The following is a 13,803-nucleotide window of genomic DNA, read 5'->3' on the forward strand; positions in this document are numbered from 1 at the left end:
ATTTACAGAAAATTCTTTTAATTAAAGAAATAAATCAGTGGCAAAGTATGACAAACTCTACCCTTGTTTTCTTACATATTCTAAACAAAGAATTTCTCCCATTTATGCAGTCAGAAATAAATATATATGAATACTATGAATATCTAATTTAAGATATTGCCAGGAATGAAAAAAAAAAAACAAAACAAGGAACATTTCAGTCTATATGATGACATTCCTCTCCCTTTACTTGCTTCATTTAGTCCTCAAGGAAGAACTTCCCAATTTGCTACTTTTTAACTTCAGGCTACCTACTTGATTGTTGTGCAGAGTGAATGGCATTAAATAGCATGGGTAACTGCATCCTGCAGAATGGATAGAATTTAAAGGCTGTAGGAAAGTACATCTTAGCAATGATTACAGCAAGTTTAATCCATTTTGGTACAGGCAGCACACCATCACCTTTTTATTTAATTTGCAGGTTCTCAATTTATCCCTTGCAGAAATTCAAATCCAAGCACTAAAAGTGACAAGCTCTGAAAGAAAGACCTAGGCAGGAGGAATATAAGTGCTAAGAAAAGTATTTTGATTTTTTTTAATGCATTAATGTCCTTTCAGTCAGGCTTACAAAATGGATGCATTCCATCTGCTTACAGTTTCAAGTAATGCAGTGATTAGCTGAAAACAACTAAGGAAAGCTATTAGTCTCTTTATAAAATACACTTGTAACTATATTTAAACCGGGATTTTTCAGGAGTGCCCAGCATTGGCCTAGTTTTACTTTATCTCAAGTAGGCTGCAGTTTAGATCCATGAGTGTCATCTTTGTTGGTCCCCGGTGTTCCTACAGCAATCAAGGATTTCTGGAGACTGCAGAGGGTTGATACTGGGTCTGTTTCACCAGTGTGCTGAGATTTTGTTCTTATGATAGGACATAGTTTCTCTAAGATGCATCTGCTTGGTGAATTGATGTGTTACAACTAGTGGATAGCAAGCACTAATAAGTACGGTAATTTTCTTGGTCGAGGTAATTGAGCTAAATGAAGTGCATTACTCACTAAGAACATGCTACCAGCAGGAGTTCTCTTTATTAACCTGGCTATGCACCACATAGCAAATTACTTCTTAATCTTTGGTTGTTTTGTTATCTTTTCTTTTTTGCTATTAGCCAAAATAGAGAGGAAAAAAAATCTCCTTTATGGGCCCAAGAAGGACTGGTATAGCCTACTAGGTAATAGGATGTGGCTATGAAAAGAAGGCAAATTACGAGCCCAAAACTCAGTCTTCCTGAACCACCTGCACTCATATGGCAGTTTGTAACACTGGACCTCCCTTTTTTGAAAATGTTGAAAGCTGGTTTTCTGCTTTTGAAAAGCAAATTCAGAAGAGTATGTTTACTGGGTTGGAATGTTAACCATATTTTGTATAATTTTTACATTTCTTTAAAATTTCTTTAGTGCATTTTATATGAACATGTTTTGTTTATGACACCTAGATTCTGAAGGTGGCATATAAGATATAATTTTTTGTCCCTCTCTAAACAAAACTCAAAATATGTAAGATCTTGAGGTGAAATCTAAAAGCACCTGAAGTCCCAGTTACCCACTGCATTTTTTTTCTTTGTATACTCTTGGGTATGCAGCCTGTGAATACGTACTGTCATTTTATACAGCATTTTGCGGAGTACGGTTCATGACCCTTGACTCGGGTTTCAGAGTACTGCCTTAGTATAAATAGTACATTGTAATCACCTTGGTAATCTGGCAAGATGAAACACTCTTGCAATTTTAGCCAGGCTTAGAGGCTTTCAAAAGACACAGAGGATAGAAGAGGTCATGGAAGCTCTTTATGTCCCTTCATTTTCTCTGATCTATGCTCTCAGATGCTTTGTTTACCATTCTTTCATACTTTTTCCAGGACTTGCTTCTTTGTCTTGTCTCCTGATGCCAGGCATCCACTACTACTTGCTCCCTAGGCATCTGTCTCCTCTCTGCTCTTACACGCCAAAACACTTTATACAGTCCTCCTCACCAGCTACCACACACCACAGGCTCTGTGCTGGTTCCCAGCCTTCAGTGTAGGATCATACGAAGGTCTCACATTTGCCTCTCCTTTGTGATCATCTAAATTGTGTAATTTTTTTTTTTTGTTAGATGCGGAGTTCAAAACAGCACCCTCACAAAGGATGTTTTCAATTTATCTGGTGTATAAATGGCTACATTCCTCTGCAGAGCAAGGTGGTCTGTAGACCTTTGGCTTCAGTGGCAGCTGTAGAGCTTGGCCTACAGCTACAACTCCTCTGTGTGGCAGGTGTGACTCTGCCTGGGCTTGGCCATGGGCCCCGTGGATCCTGACCCACACCCACAGCCCGACATCCCGCCTGGCCCCATCCCAGCCCTGCCTGGCTGCCCTGGGCCGTGTCTGACCCCAGATCCCCTCACCGGGCACTGGCTGCCTTCCCCTCTCAGCCCCGGACCTGCCTTGTCACCACAGACTTGTCTGGGGATCCGGGCTCTGGGCATGAAATGCTTGTATTGCATTTCAAAAAAGCGCAGGATTGTGTATGCGCATATGTGTTTTTATGAACCCTCCCCAACAGAAACCAATCTCAACATATTATAAAGACTGCAATGATGTTTTGTGCTAGTTCCTTTTTCATAAGATTTCACTGTCTTCTATTAGAGTGCAAATTAGGTCCTGAGTGTTGTTCTGTTTCCTCATTTCTTGCTGTGAAGAGGCAGCATAGTCTTCACACTCCCTCCCAGAGACTATTATTATTCAGCAAATAGCTATTCATGGAAATTACCTATTGTTCTGTTACATTATCATTAAAGGTGGAGGGAAGAAACAATATATTGGCAGATAGGGCTGACTTGTGTGCAATCCTATCAAAGCCATTAGGAAACAGACATTAAAAGTTTCAGTCAGCCATAATTCAGCACCTCGGCACATCAGCCATTCTTGTGTGTCTCTTCTTTCAGACATAGTGTTCAGGTGGCTGAGACCAGTGCTGTGTCTCTCTACTGTTTATTAATGTCCATCACTGTGTACTGCTGTATTTTAAAAATGAGGGAGTGCTTAGAAGGAAAGCCAAAAACATACCTTTTTTTTTTCCTCATGGATAAACTATTTCTATGGGAATTTTCAGGATTAAATGCAGTATTTGTCAAAGCTATCATTCACTTAGTAAGAGAAAAAAAAATTATTTGTTCTTTCAGAGGAAGGTCAAAAAATTATTTTCCTATTAATAGATAATACAGACTGTGCTGCACCATGAGTAAAAAGGCACTCTAGTAAGTTGAATTGGAAGAAGGACACAGCTGGTGCACAATCTTGCAAACTGTCATACATATAAGTAGTCTTACTGATTTCAGATAAGTTAATTACATCAGTATAATGTTCATAAAGCCATATTACCTAATATTTTAAAATTTAAAGTCCTTACTTGGAAGCTCATTACCTTCCCCTGGATTTACTGTGTGGAGACACAGAGGTCTGACCTAAATGAAAAGTGTGCTGTTTCAAACAGAATAACTACCTTCCTTTCTCTTCCTTACTATATGTATCTGAGCCTGCATAGACGCATTTTAAAAAATTTAAAGTCACAGTAACATGAAAATTGTGGTGCTCTGGATATATATGGGTTGTGAACAGATATATATCCACAAACCTTAATTTATTATGTATCGTACAGTCTATGGGCATACTGATGATTTCTTACTGTGCAGATCAAGTGACTTTTTATTAAGCTTTGATTCTTGGAGAATGAATAGTGTAAGAAAATAGTCTAAGTCAAAACATAATACCAGGACCCCAAGTACACCAACAGGCCTCACTGGCCCTGAGCAGCCTCCAGTGAGACTTCCATCCATACCCTCTGCCCATGGACCTGGGGTGTGTCCATTTAAGCTCAGGCCTTAGTCACTGCCTGAGCCATGTCTAGGTGTGTTTACATTCAGTTCTGTCTATGGTCTTGTCTCCTGCATGAACTTTCGAGTCTTGTCTCCAGTCCTGACTCCGACCCTGTCTTTTTTGATCCTGACTGGACTTTCTGGATGGACTCTAAACCTGGTTCATCACTTTTCCTCGTTGATGGGCCCTGTTACTAGGATCCTGCTCTGTTTGCTGTGTTCAGACCCTGCGGGACTGCGCCTTGTCGGTAAGGACATTGCTTATGCTGGTGTTACTCTTGGCTCCCATCTGCCCTTCCCTCAGGAAGCAGCTGGCCCTTGCTTCTTCCTGAATACAGCTGGAAAAATCTGGAATTCCAGTTAAGAAAATTCTACCAACCATTTCACCAACCTTGATTTCATTCAACCAACTAAATTATGTTCCCTTCCATGACATTACTATAGAATCATAGAATAGTTTGGTTTGGAAGAGACTAGTCAAGTTCCTCTGCCATGGGCAGGGACATCTTCCACTAGATCAGGTTGCCCCATCCAACCTGACCTGTAACAATTTCAAGTATGGGGCATCCATAACTTCTCTTGGAAAATAGTGTCTCACTACCCTCATAAAAAAAGAAAAAAAAAAGTATTCCTTAGATCTAATCTAAATCTACCTCCTGTTAGTTTAAAACCATTACGGCTTGTCCTGTCACTGCAGGCCCTGGAAAAAAGTCTCTCTCTGTCTTTCATATGTCTCTCTCTGTCTTTCATATAAGCCCATCTTAAATATTGAAAAGCTAGAATAAGGTTTCCCTGGAGAAAAGAGAAAATAGAAACCTATTCCTTTATTTCCTTTCTCTTCTCTGGGCTGAACAACCCCAACTCTCTTAGCTTTTCTTCACATGTTCCAGCCCTCTGACCATTTTTTTGGTTCTCCTCTGGACCTGCTGTAACAGGTCCATGCCTTTATTTTACTGGTAACCCCAGAGCTGGAGTTAGTATACCAAGTGGGTTGTCACCAGAGCAGAGTAGAGGGGCAGAATCACCTCCTCTGACCTACTGGCCACATTTATCTTGATGCAGCTCATAATATGGTTGGCTTTCTGGGCTGCAAGTTCACATTGCCAGCTCATAGCTGATTTTTCATCCACCAGTATCTCCAAGTCCCCCTTGGCAGGGCTGCTCTCAATTCATTCATCACACAGTCCGCACTGATATCCGTAAGTGCCCTGACCCATGTGCAGGACCTTGCCCTTGGCCTTCTTGAACTTCATGAGGTTCATATGGGCCCACTACTCAAGCCTGTCAAAAGCCCTCTTGATGGCATCCCTTCACTCCAGTGAATCAACTGCACCAGTCATCTTGGTGTCATCTGCAAACTTACACGGTCTATGTCATTAATAAAGATATTAAATAGTCTTTATCCCAATACAGACCCTCAATGGATACTACTTTTTACTAATCTCCATTTGGATATTATCTAAATGTAGAGCAAACAGTGACAGGGAAAACTCCTGGAAAAGGGACTCTCAGTTGACTATTCTGTCAAATTGTATGAACAGTCCTTGCTATGGTTTTGACTAGGCAAACTAGCACTTTTCCAAATAATTCCCAGGTATGGGAATACCCAGAAATTAGCACTAAGCCAAGATAATTCACAACTGACGCTTCTTCAGGAGGCCTTTTGTATTGTTCTAGCTGGCCTCAGTGGCAGAGTGATTTGAGTATGTTTCATTTAATGCTATTTTTGCAGACCATGTGTATCTATTTGACTCAAATTCTCCATATGCACACACATTTATGTAGCTTTTCTCATGTGATGAAGGCAGTCGATTTCATTAAAAATATTCTAGTGAGTAAACCTGAACACATAGACTCAATAAGGTAGTGACCTTGATCAAGGACAGTATCTGAATAGACTCCCATGATCTCCAGAGGCAATGGATTATATTCTCTCAAAGGCAGATTTTCAAAATGGTTCTCCCTCCAGCTCTTAAAGTCATATGATAGATCTGTTTAGTTTCATTTCATACCAATGCAATGACACCAGCAGCATGCCTTCCAAGCTCTACTGCAGAATTTAGCGGGTAACTGTTTTGCAAGTAGAATTTACTAAAGTCTTACTGTATTTTTAGAATCTATTGCTCAAATTAGACTGACTAGATATATCTAGGTGCACACATGACAGTGAGTCAGAACAACTCTGAGAAGAGAATGTTTAACATAAACATTTTGAATTTCCTTCTAACAGACAGAGTTTGTCTTCTACTAATAAGCAACATACCCCTTTGTTTCATAAGCATATTGTAATTATGTAAACCCTGGTTACGGGATTTACCAGTGGAAATGTAAGCATCTAATAACATACCCTGCAATGACATAAAAGGAGATGCTTTATCTAGCTTTTCATTGTTGACCTACTGATTTACATTCAAATTACCGAGTTATTTAATACATTTCTAGTCATTCTAGTCAGAGTTATTTTTAAGTGCACATATTATTTTATAGAGGAATATGCATCAGTATTTTGCTTGATTATTCCTTGTCGCTGCAGTACAAAGTCTGTCATGGTGAAGGAGAGGAAATATATAATCTTCTCTATAAATTAAATAACTCCATGTCAGGGGAAGCCTTTTGCTTTGTGTCATCAGGGTAATTGAAATAATAGAAGGCAAAAGCAAGCAAGAGGAGCTTTTATCCTGTTCTGGACTGAGTGTATCCATTATTTTCCTCTCAAAGGGTTCTTGACAGGCTGGGGGAACATGAAGCTTAGCAAAGGCAAATGCAAGTTTCCACGCCTGGAATGGAAAAACCTCATGCAAGAGCAAAGGCTTGGAGCTGACTGACTAGAAAACAGCTTTGCGCAAAAGGATCTGGGGGTCCTGGTGGACAACAAATTGAATATGAATCCACAGAGTGTTCTTGCAGCAATGAAGGCTAACTACGTGCTATGCTTTAAATAATCATAGCCAGCTGATTGAGAGGCAGAGGTTATTTCCTTCTGTGTGACGTTTATGAGGTTGGATCTGTATCCAGCTGTAGTCTCCCCTGTACATGAAAGGCACTGACCACATGGTGCAACACTACCAGAGAGGTATTAAGATTGGAGAACTGAGCACAGGATATATGAGGAAATGCTGAGAAAGCTGTGTTTGTTCAGACTGGAGACGGAAAGTTGAGAAGATGGAGATGATTGCAGTGTTCCGCTGCCCAATGAGTGGTTGCAGAGAACATGGATCCAGACTGTTCTTGGAGATACACAGCAAAAAGATGAGAGGCAACAGAAGCACATTAGAGAAAAGGAAAAATTAATTATATGTAGGGTATTGATTTTCATAATAAGGGTGGTCAAACAGTGGACCAGGTTGCCCAGAGGATCTGTGGAAATGTCATTCTTGGACACGTAAATCTGCAATTATACTGAACAAAGTTCTGGGCAACCTGATCTAACTTGGGAGCTGGGTCTATCTTCTAAATTTGTCCTTCTCCTAGCAGCAGTTTTGACCTCATTGTGTCTGAAGCAGCCTTACAACCTGAGCTGTTATATGAAACTGTTTAATATCTTAATCAGACAGTGGCACTGAGTGTACCCTCAACAAGCTTGTGGATCACACCAAGCTGAATGGTGTGACTGACACACCTGAGGGACAGGATGCCATCCAGAGGGACCTGGATGAGCTCGAGAAGTGGGCCTATACAAACCTCATGAGGTTCAGCAAGGCCAAGTGCAAGGTCCTGCATCTGGGTTGGAGCAACCCCTGGTATCAATGCAGGGTGGGGGATGAAGGAATTGAGAGCAGCCCTGCCAAGAAGGTCTTGAGGGTACTGCTGAATGAAAGATGAAAGACTAGACATGAGCTGGCAATATGTGCTTGCAGCCCAGAAGGCCAATTTTATACTGGGCTGCATCAAAAGGAGCATGGCCAGCTCGTCGAGGGAGATGATTCTGCCCCTCTGCTCTGATGAGACCCCGCCTGGAGTCCTGCATCCAGCTCTGGGGCCTCCAACATAAGAAGGACATGGACGTGTTGGAGAGGGTCCAGAGGAGGCCATAAAAATCATCAGAGGGCTGGAACAGCTCTGCTATGAGGGCAGGCTGAGAGAGTTGGAGCTGGTCAGCCTGGAGAAGAGAAGGCTCTGGGGAGACCTTATTGCGGCCTTTCAATATTTAAAGGGAGCCTATAAGAAAGATGGGGACAGACTTTTAAGCAGGGCCTGTTGTGATAGGACAAGGGGTAATGGTTTTTAACTAAAAGAGGGGAGATTCAGATTGGACATGAGAATGACACTTTTCACAATGAAGGTGGTAAAGCATGGGCACAGGTTGCCCAGAGAGGTGGTAGATGCTCTATCCCTGGAGACATTCAAGGCCAGGCTGGACGAGACTCTAAGCAACCTCATCAAGTTGAACATGTCTCTGCTTATTGCAGTGGGGTTAGACTAGATGACCTTTAAAGGATTCTATGATTCTATGGATCTATGCTTCTGTAATGAATGTTTACTATTCCAAGTATTTGCTAGACTTCATATTTATTTATATTAAACAGTTGAAACAAACAGCTACCTACGCCTTTTCCAAAGGTTAAATGACTCTAGATTTTCCCCTGAAGCACCATTACCATTCAATTTATTTCTCACTTCTCAGGAAGAGACAGTCCTAGTCCTCTGTTTGTGGAGACTAGTGCTTATTTAATGATATAACTCAGCAAAAAAATGTGCAGGGAAAAAAGCTTTTAAGCCAGAATGATGTGACAAACATTCCAGTAATTCAGGGCAACATCCTGGAACTCAATGCTTTGCTGAGGTAGAGTAATAGTAACTGAGCAGCAGCATTGTTAGAATTGGTATGTAAGTGTAGTTGAGCAAATCCTTTTCCTCATTCCTGCAATCTAGGATGACATACACAACAAACTATCAAAAGCACATACTAAATGAATGCCTCACATATATGGTTGCCTTAGAATTGAAATAAAGCTCTTTAGATCCTTACAGGACAAGAAGGACTTTTAAAGAACTGAAATATGGCACACAGAGATGTTAAATCAGGATGTCAGGAAAAAAGCCTCACATTTTAAAATGGAATTTACTCACTTAGCATCTTCTTTTCCATCATTGAGCTGATGCTGTTCCTGTTGAGTTGTCTTAGCTGGTTCAGTTGATTTTTCAGTTTTTGAAGGCTCAGGTGCTTTCACTGGTACTTTATCTAGAAAAAAGTTTTTAATTTTTTAATACTAATTTTTAAAGAATTATGATAATGCTTTCAGAGGAATCACAACTTGGATGCCATTATTTCTTCAGTGGACAAGCACTACACAACACTGATTCTGGCACCTGACTTTCAAATAATTTCCTGCATAAATCTACCTCAGCACCAGCTGTACAGAACATGTTTATGATTAGCATACCTTTTAGAATATATACCTTATTTGTAGTTTTTAAACTACATGCATCTGTAACCAGCTCAAGAATGGTCAATACAGAGTTCTTCCCTATTTGTAAGCAACAAGAACTCATGCAGTATGATAAAATTTTAGTGCGTGCTTATTTTAAAATAATATGTAGAGGACAGAGAGATCTGTCCAGAAATGCCTTGTGCAATACAGGAAGAAAAATGAAGAGTTACTTATTTGCTCGTGCATAGCAAATTCTAGTGGCATCATTTGTACTCCAGTGTTTGAATTGCTTTAAATCTTGTTGCTTCAGCTGCCGTGACAGTCCTGTTTGTTGCTGAGTAAACTATGATTGAAATATATCATTAAATATATGAGTATGTAGAATTCGGCTAGTCTGTTTCTTCTTTTTTTAACTTTTTAAATGGGGTTTAAGTGAGAAGTTTGTAGAGTTCGAAAAAAAACCCTATGCAAATTATATACTCTCTTGCCATTTAAGTGGCCTCATGTGATTAATTTTTACAATTAGTCCTATATCTTTATTTTAAATTTTCATGCTGAAAAATCATTTGAAAGCTCTCACATCAGTCTGACACTTTGCATAAAGGGGGAACAAACTCAGCCTTCATAAATACTTTAAGTAATATGATTATAGAGGAAGAACTTGGCAGCAAAACATCATAGCAAATAAATAAGGACCCTGTTATATATGCTGCATTCTAATTTCAAGACAGCTCAAAGAAAATCGAACCTTGAGTATTTTGGGTAGATAGTGTAAGAAAATTTCCTGATAGTTGATCTCCATATTTAGAGAGTTGTTATTCATTTCAGGGGGATAAAAGCAGTTACAACAGTAAACTGTTAAGCTGTTCAGCTGGAAGGTGTTTGCTTGAAATGGCATTGAAACAAAACCTAGTGAAGGACAGTGGCTAGGTTTGTTTACAGCACTTGATAAACCAGACTAGCCTCCTACCACCACTTATTCCGATTTGGGATCATATTTTCTCCCTATTAAGAACATACATAATGTTTCTTGAGCTTTCAGAATTTTACTGGATGGACAATTGATTACAGGACCAGTCGAGAATTTCTAGTATTTTTTCTTAGTATTTAGGTTAAGAAGCAAGAATGCCCTGTGTGATCCCTGATATTCTTGCAGGAATTAATTTCTTAAAGAGAATCAAAGACGAGACTTCAACAGCGGTATCTGTGGATGCCAAAAATACTCAAGCCAAAGTCAGACAAGGAACTGAAGAGAAGTCAAAGAAATCCATGTTCCCCAATGTGCTGGTCAACTGGGTTTTGCCTTAGCAAGCTTAGGGGTTAATTTTCAGTCACTTGGAATAATGTAGCACTACTGAGTATGAAGAGACAGTCTGCAGGATTTGTGTTATTTATCACCTGTAAGCTGGGAAGATTTTTGTGAAGAATTCAATTTAAAACTGTCATTTGATTGGATTTATGGCTTACATTGATAACAGTATCTTTCTCACTTAGTGGAAATGCACATTATTGTTTCATGTCTGCAGCAGTTAGTATTGCAGTACTATCTTGAGGAAAAGTCTGTTGAAAATATAACACTAGGGAATGTTTAATCTTACCTGAAGGATCTGCCAGGGAATTTTCAAATTACAGAATAGCACACATTCTCCAAAGAAGACTGTTGCTGTTCCTGTCTTCAGGAAGATTAAAGAAAGGATGAAAAGGTTTCTTACGGTTCCATTACAGTGGTTCAAAATGCTTTTTTGGGAGTTTCAGTCCAAAATTATTTATTTATTTATTTATTTATTTTTTTAAGAAGGAGGAATTTTAAAATGGGTTCAGACTTCTAGCACAGTATATACATTCTCAGAGTGAAATAAGATTTATTTATCCTAGGTATTCCATAGACATCCTCTGTAAGAAAATTACAGAGGAGCTACAGTTACAGAAAATAAAAGGGTTTTGGACCCATTTATAACTGACTAATTTTTCGTTCTTGCTACTGAACCTTAATCTGTCAAAATTCTCTTCAACCCTTTCCCCAGGGGATCTCTACAAATGGTGCTATTGACTCTGTGCTTTCCTTGGCACACAATCCTCCTGTGATTTTGTGGTCAACACGACGTGATGTAGAAAAGAAGATACAAGAGCCAAAAATTTCAGCACTTGCTGTGGTTTCTGCTTCCTTCTGAATTCATGGTTTATAGTTTCCCAGTTCTCCCTGCCCTGACCCCCCCAGCCAAAAACTCATGTACCTAAGACTGAAAGCAAGGCTAATCTCAACATTTCTGTAATGACCTCACTTTGGGAATTTTCTTTGTTATAGCAATTACCCCAAGTTATATCTGTAGTAGCAGAGGATAGAACCTGATAGGAACAATTAGAAGAATGAAATGGTGCTGGAGGCCCGGCACCCAAGCTATAGCTGTATTTCAAACCAAGTCTACTGGGACCCTCTGAAATGAATGACCATCAGCAGCTTGAGTAAAATATGTTGAGTCATGGAGTGCTTCTTTTGGTTTAGTTTTATTCCGAAGGAATCCAGTCATACATTCCTAGAGGTTTTTTGGTGAAAAAACAGAACACAGTGCAGCCAAATCAGGAGATCTGTTTCAGAAGATCATTCTTAATTTGAAATGAAATGCCCATGTAGACACACTATTTAGAGTAACATGCTCCTGAATAAAACAATCTATCTCTGGAATGACAACACGTATTCGAAGGGAAGACCGAAAAGTAAAAAATACAGTGCTTACACATAAGCATCCCATTGCAGAAGGGTAATGGCTTCTCAGTCTGCTAGATACTCTCAAGGTACTCAGTCTGAGGTCTGAACCCACACCAGCTGTTAAATGCTGACTGGACTCAGACTGATGGAGAATACTGTAATCCCACAAATATTCCAACCTTCACAGGTTTTTAGAGTTCATAAATCTCCAGAAGCAGCACTGGGATTATTTTCATTTTGATTAGGATATCACAGCCTAGCACTACTGCCAGCTGTGTGTCAAGCTTTAGTTGTTTCTTCCTGTGTGAAATTGTGAGGGCCGTGTGAGTAGTCATGTTTTAAAAAAAGCTAGTTGCTTTTTACTCCTTAAATCTAGCTCATACCTCTCTGACTTATGACACCAGCTCCAAAGGAAAGCCTTTAAGAACAAGGTGGTAGTCATTTGAGGGAACATTTAGGGTGCAACAATTAGTTTCTAGACTAAATAATGACCCATCAGGTAGATGACAAGGCTTACAGGACAATAAAGAAATCTTCTATTGTTTTTACATAATTTTGGTCATGGTGAAGAAAATAAGAGTGAGAAAAAGGAGGCAAAATTATGCTAAGGCACCAACATGTAAAGCAATTTTTGAAACAGAGATCCACTCTTACTCAACAAAATAAGGGATCTGAGTTTTTCTAAATGATTTCCATTCCCATTATCTTGGAATATAGCTAGGTAAAGCCACCAACATATTAGTAGTGGGAGTTGAGGAATGCATCCCACTGGTGTCTGAGTATTCTAGATCTGAGCAAGCAGGCTCTTTTCTCCCCTCTGACCTCTGCTTCTATCCATGCAAATGGCAGCGGGAGGCTTAGGTACAGAAAATAAAGCATTTTGTGCTGTGGAAACCTTCAATCTTTCTGGTTATTCAGTATCAGAAGGTGTGCCTTGGGAGCAGTTAGCCAATTTGAAGGGAGTTTCTTCCAAAAAGTAATAAAACGTAAATCCCTCAGTTACTAGGCTGGCTTTAAAATTTCTGTTTCTTGGATCATTCCATAGCCATAATACTGGCCTTTAGCTTCACAAATGTATTATCCCTATTGCAACAAATGAAGAGAACAAAAATGTCAAATAAAAGATTAGTTTTTAGTGATAAAGATATGAATAAATGTCAGCAGCTACATAGTTGCAGTTAAATGTATTTCTGAGTACAGAACAGAAAAAGTACTTTTGCTTTGCCATACTTCAGAAAGGGAAGACTTTCTGCCCCAGAATTCCCAGCCAGCTCCATTGCCCTGTACTAACTAGTCTGACCATTATCTTATCTATGCTTCCCCTCCCTTTCTGGACTAATTGGGCATATGTGAAGTTAGAAATTTTAATACCTAGCAGTTACTTATGGTCCTCATATAAAAAGCAAAGATTTCCCTGGGCCGATTATTTTGGCTGTACAAAAGCACATCTTAGCACAACTTGGTCACATCTGATATAGTCTCAATTCATTTTGAATCCACAATATGTTGTTTTATAGGACCATTTACAAAACCTTGACTCGCTTGTATATTTTTCTTTGGTGGAAGCACTAATTCCATCACAACAACCTGGTATAGTGTGTATTTTATATTAATTAAATATATTGTCAAATACTTAATTCTACTGCTAACTTCTTAGTGACTTTTACAAAAAATGTAGGCATTTTAAAATAAACTGATGCTTAAAAAATTCTATATTATCTCAATAGTGTCATACTAAATATAGAGTTGTGAAGATGTCGAGAAAAATAAACACACAGGAAACCCATGGACAAAGGAGAGAAGAGGCTTCAGCTCTGGCATTACAGAATACATGC

The 13,803-nt window shown here is 39.3% G+C and overlaps 2 protein-coding genes across 5 annotated transcripts in view; one reads left to right on the forward strand and one right to left on the reverse strand.

The window, feature by feature from the left end:
* Positions 1 to 13,803, forward strand: part of CPNE3 (copine 3) — a 133,000-nt gene that overhangs the window by 72,950 nt on the left and 46,247 nt on the right. The gene's annotated exons all lie outside the window — the stretch shown is intronic.
* The window catches only part of CNGB3 (cyclic nucleotide gated channel subunit beta 3), a 64,389-nt gene that overhangs the window by 41,986 nt on the left and 8,600 nt on the right, over positions 1 to 13,803 (reverse strand). Inside the window, exon 3 of the mRNA XM_065630256.1 lies at positions 8,960 to 9,071. Coding sequence (XP_065486328.1) covers positions 8,960 to 9,071 — 112 coding nt within the window. The remainder of the gene's footprint in view (positions 1 to 8,959; positions 9,072 to 13,803) is intronic.

Source organism: Caloenas nicobarica, chromosome 2, assembly GCF_036013445.1.
Source record: "Caloenas nicobarica isolate bCalNic1 chromosome 2, bCalNic1.hap1, whole genome shotgun sequence".
In the NCBI taxonomy this organism is placed as follows: domain Eukaryota; kingdom Metazoa; phylum Chordata; class Aves; order Columbiformes; family Columbidae; genus Caloenas; species Caloenas nicobarica.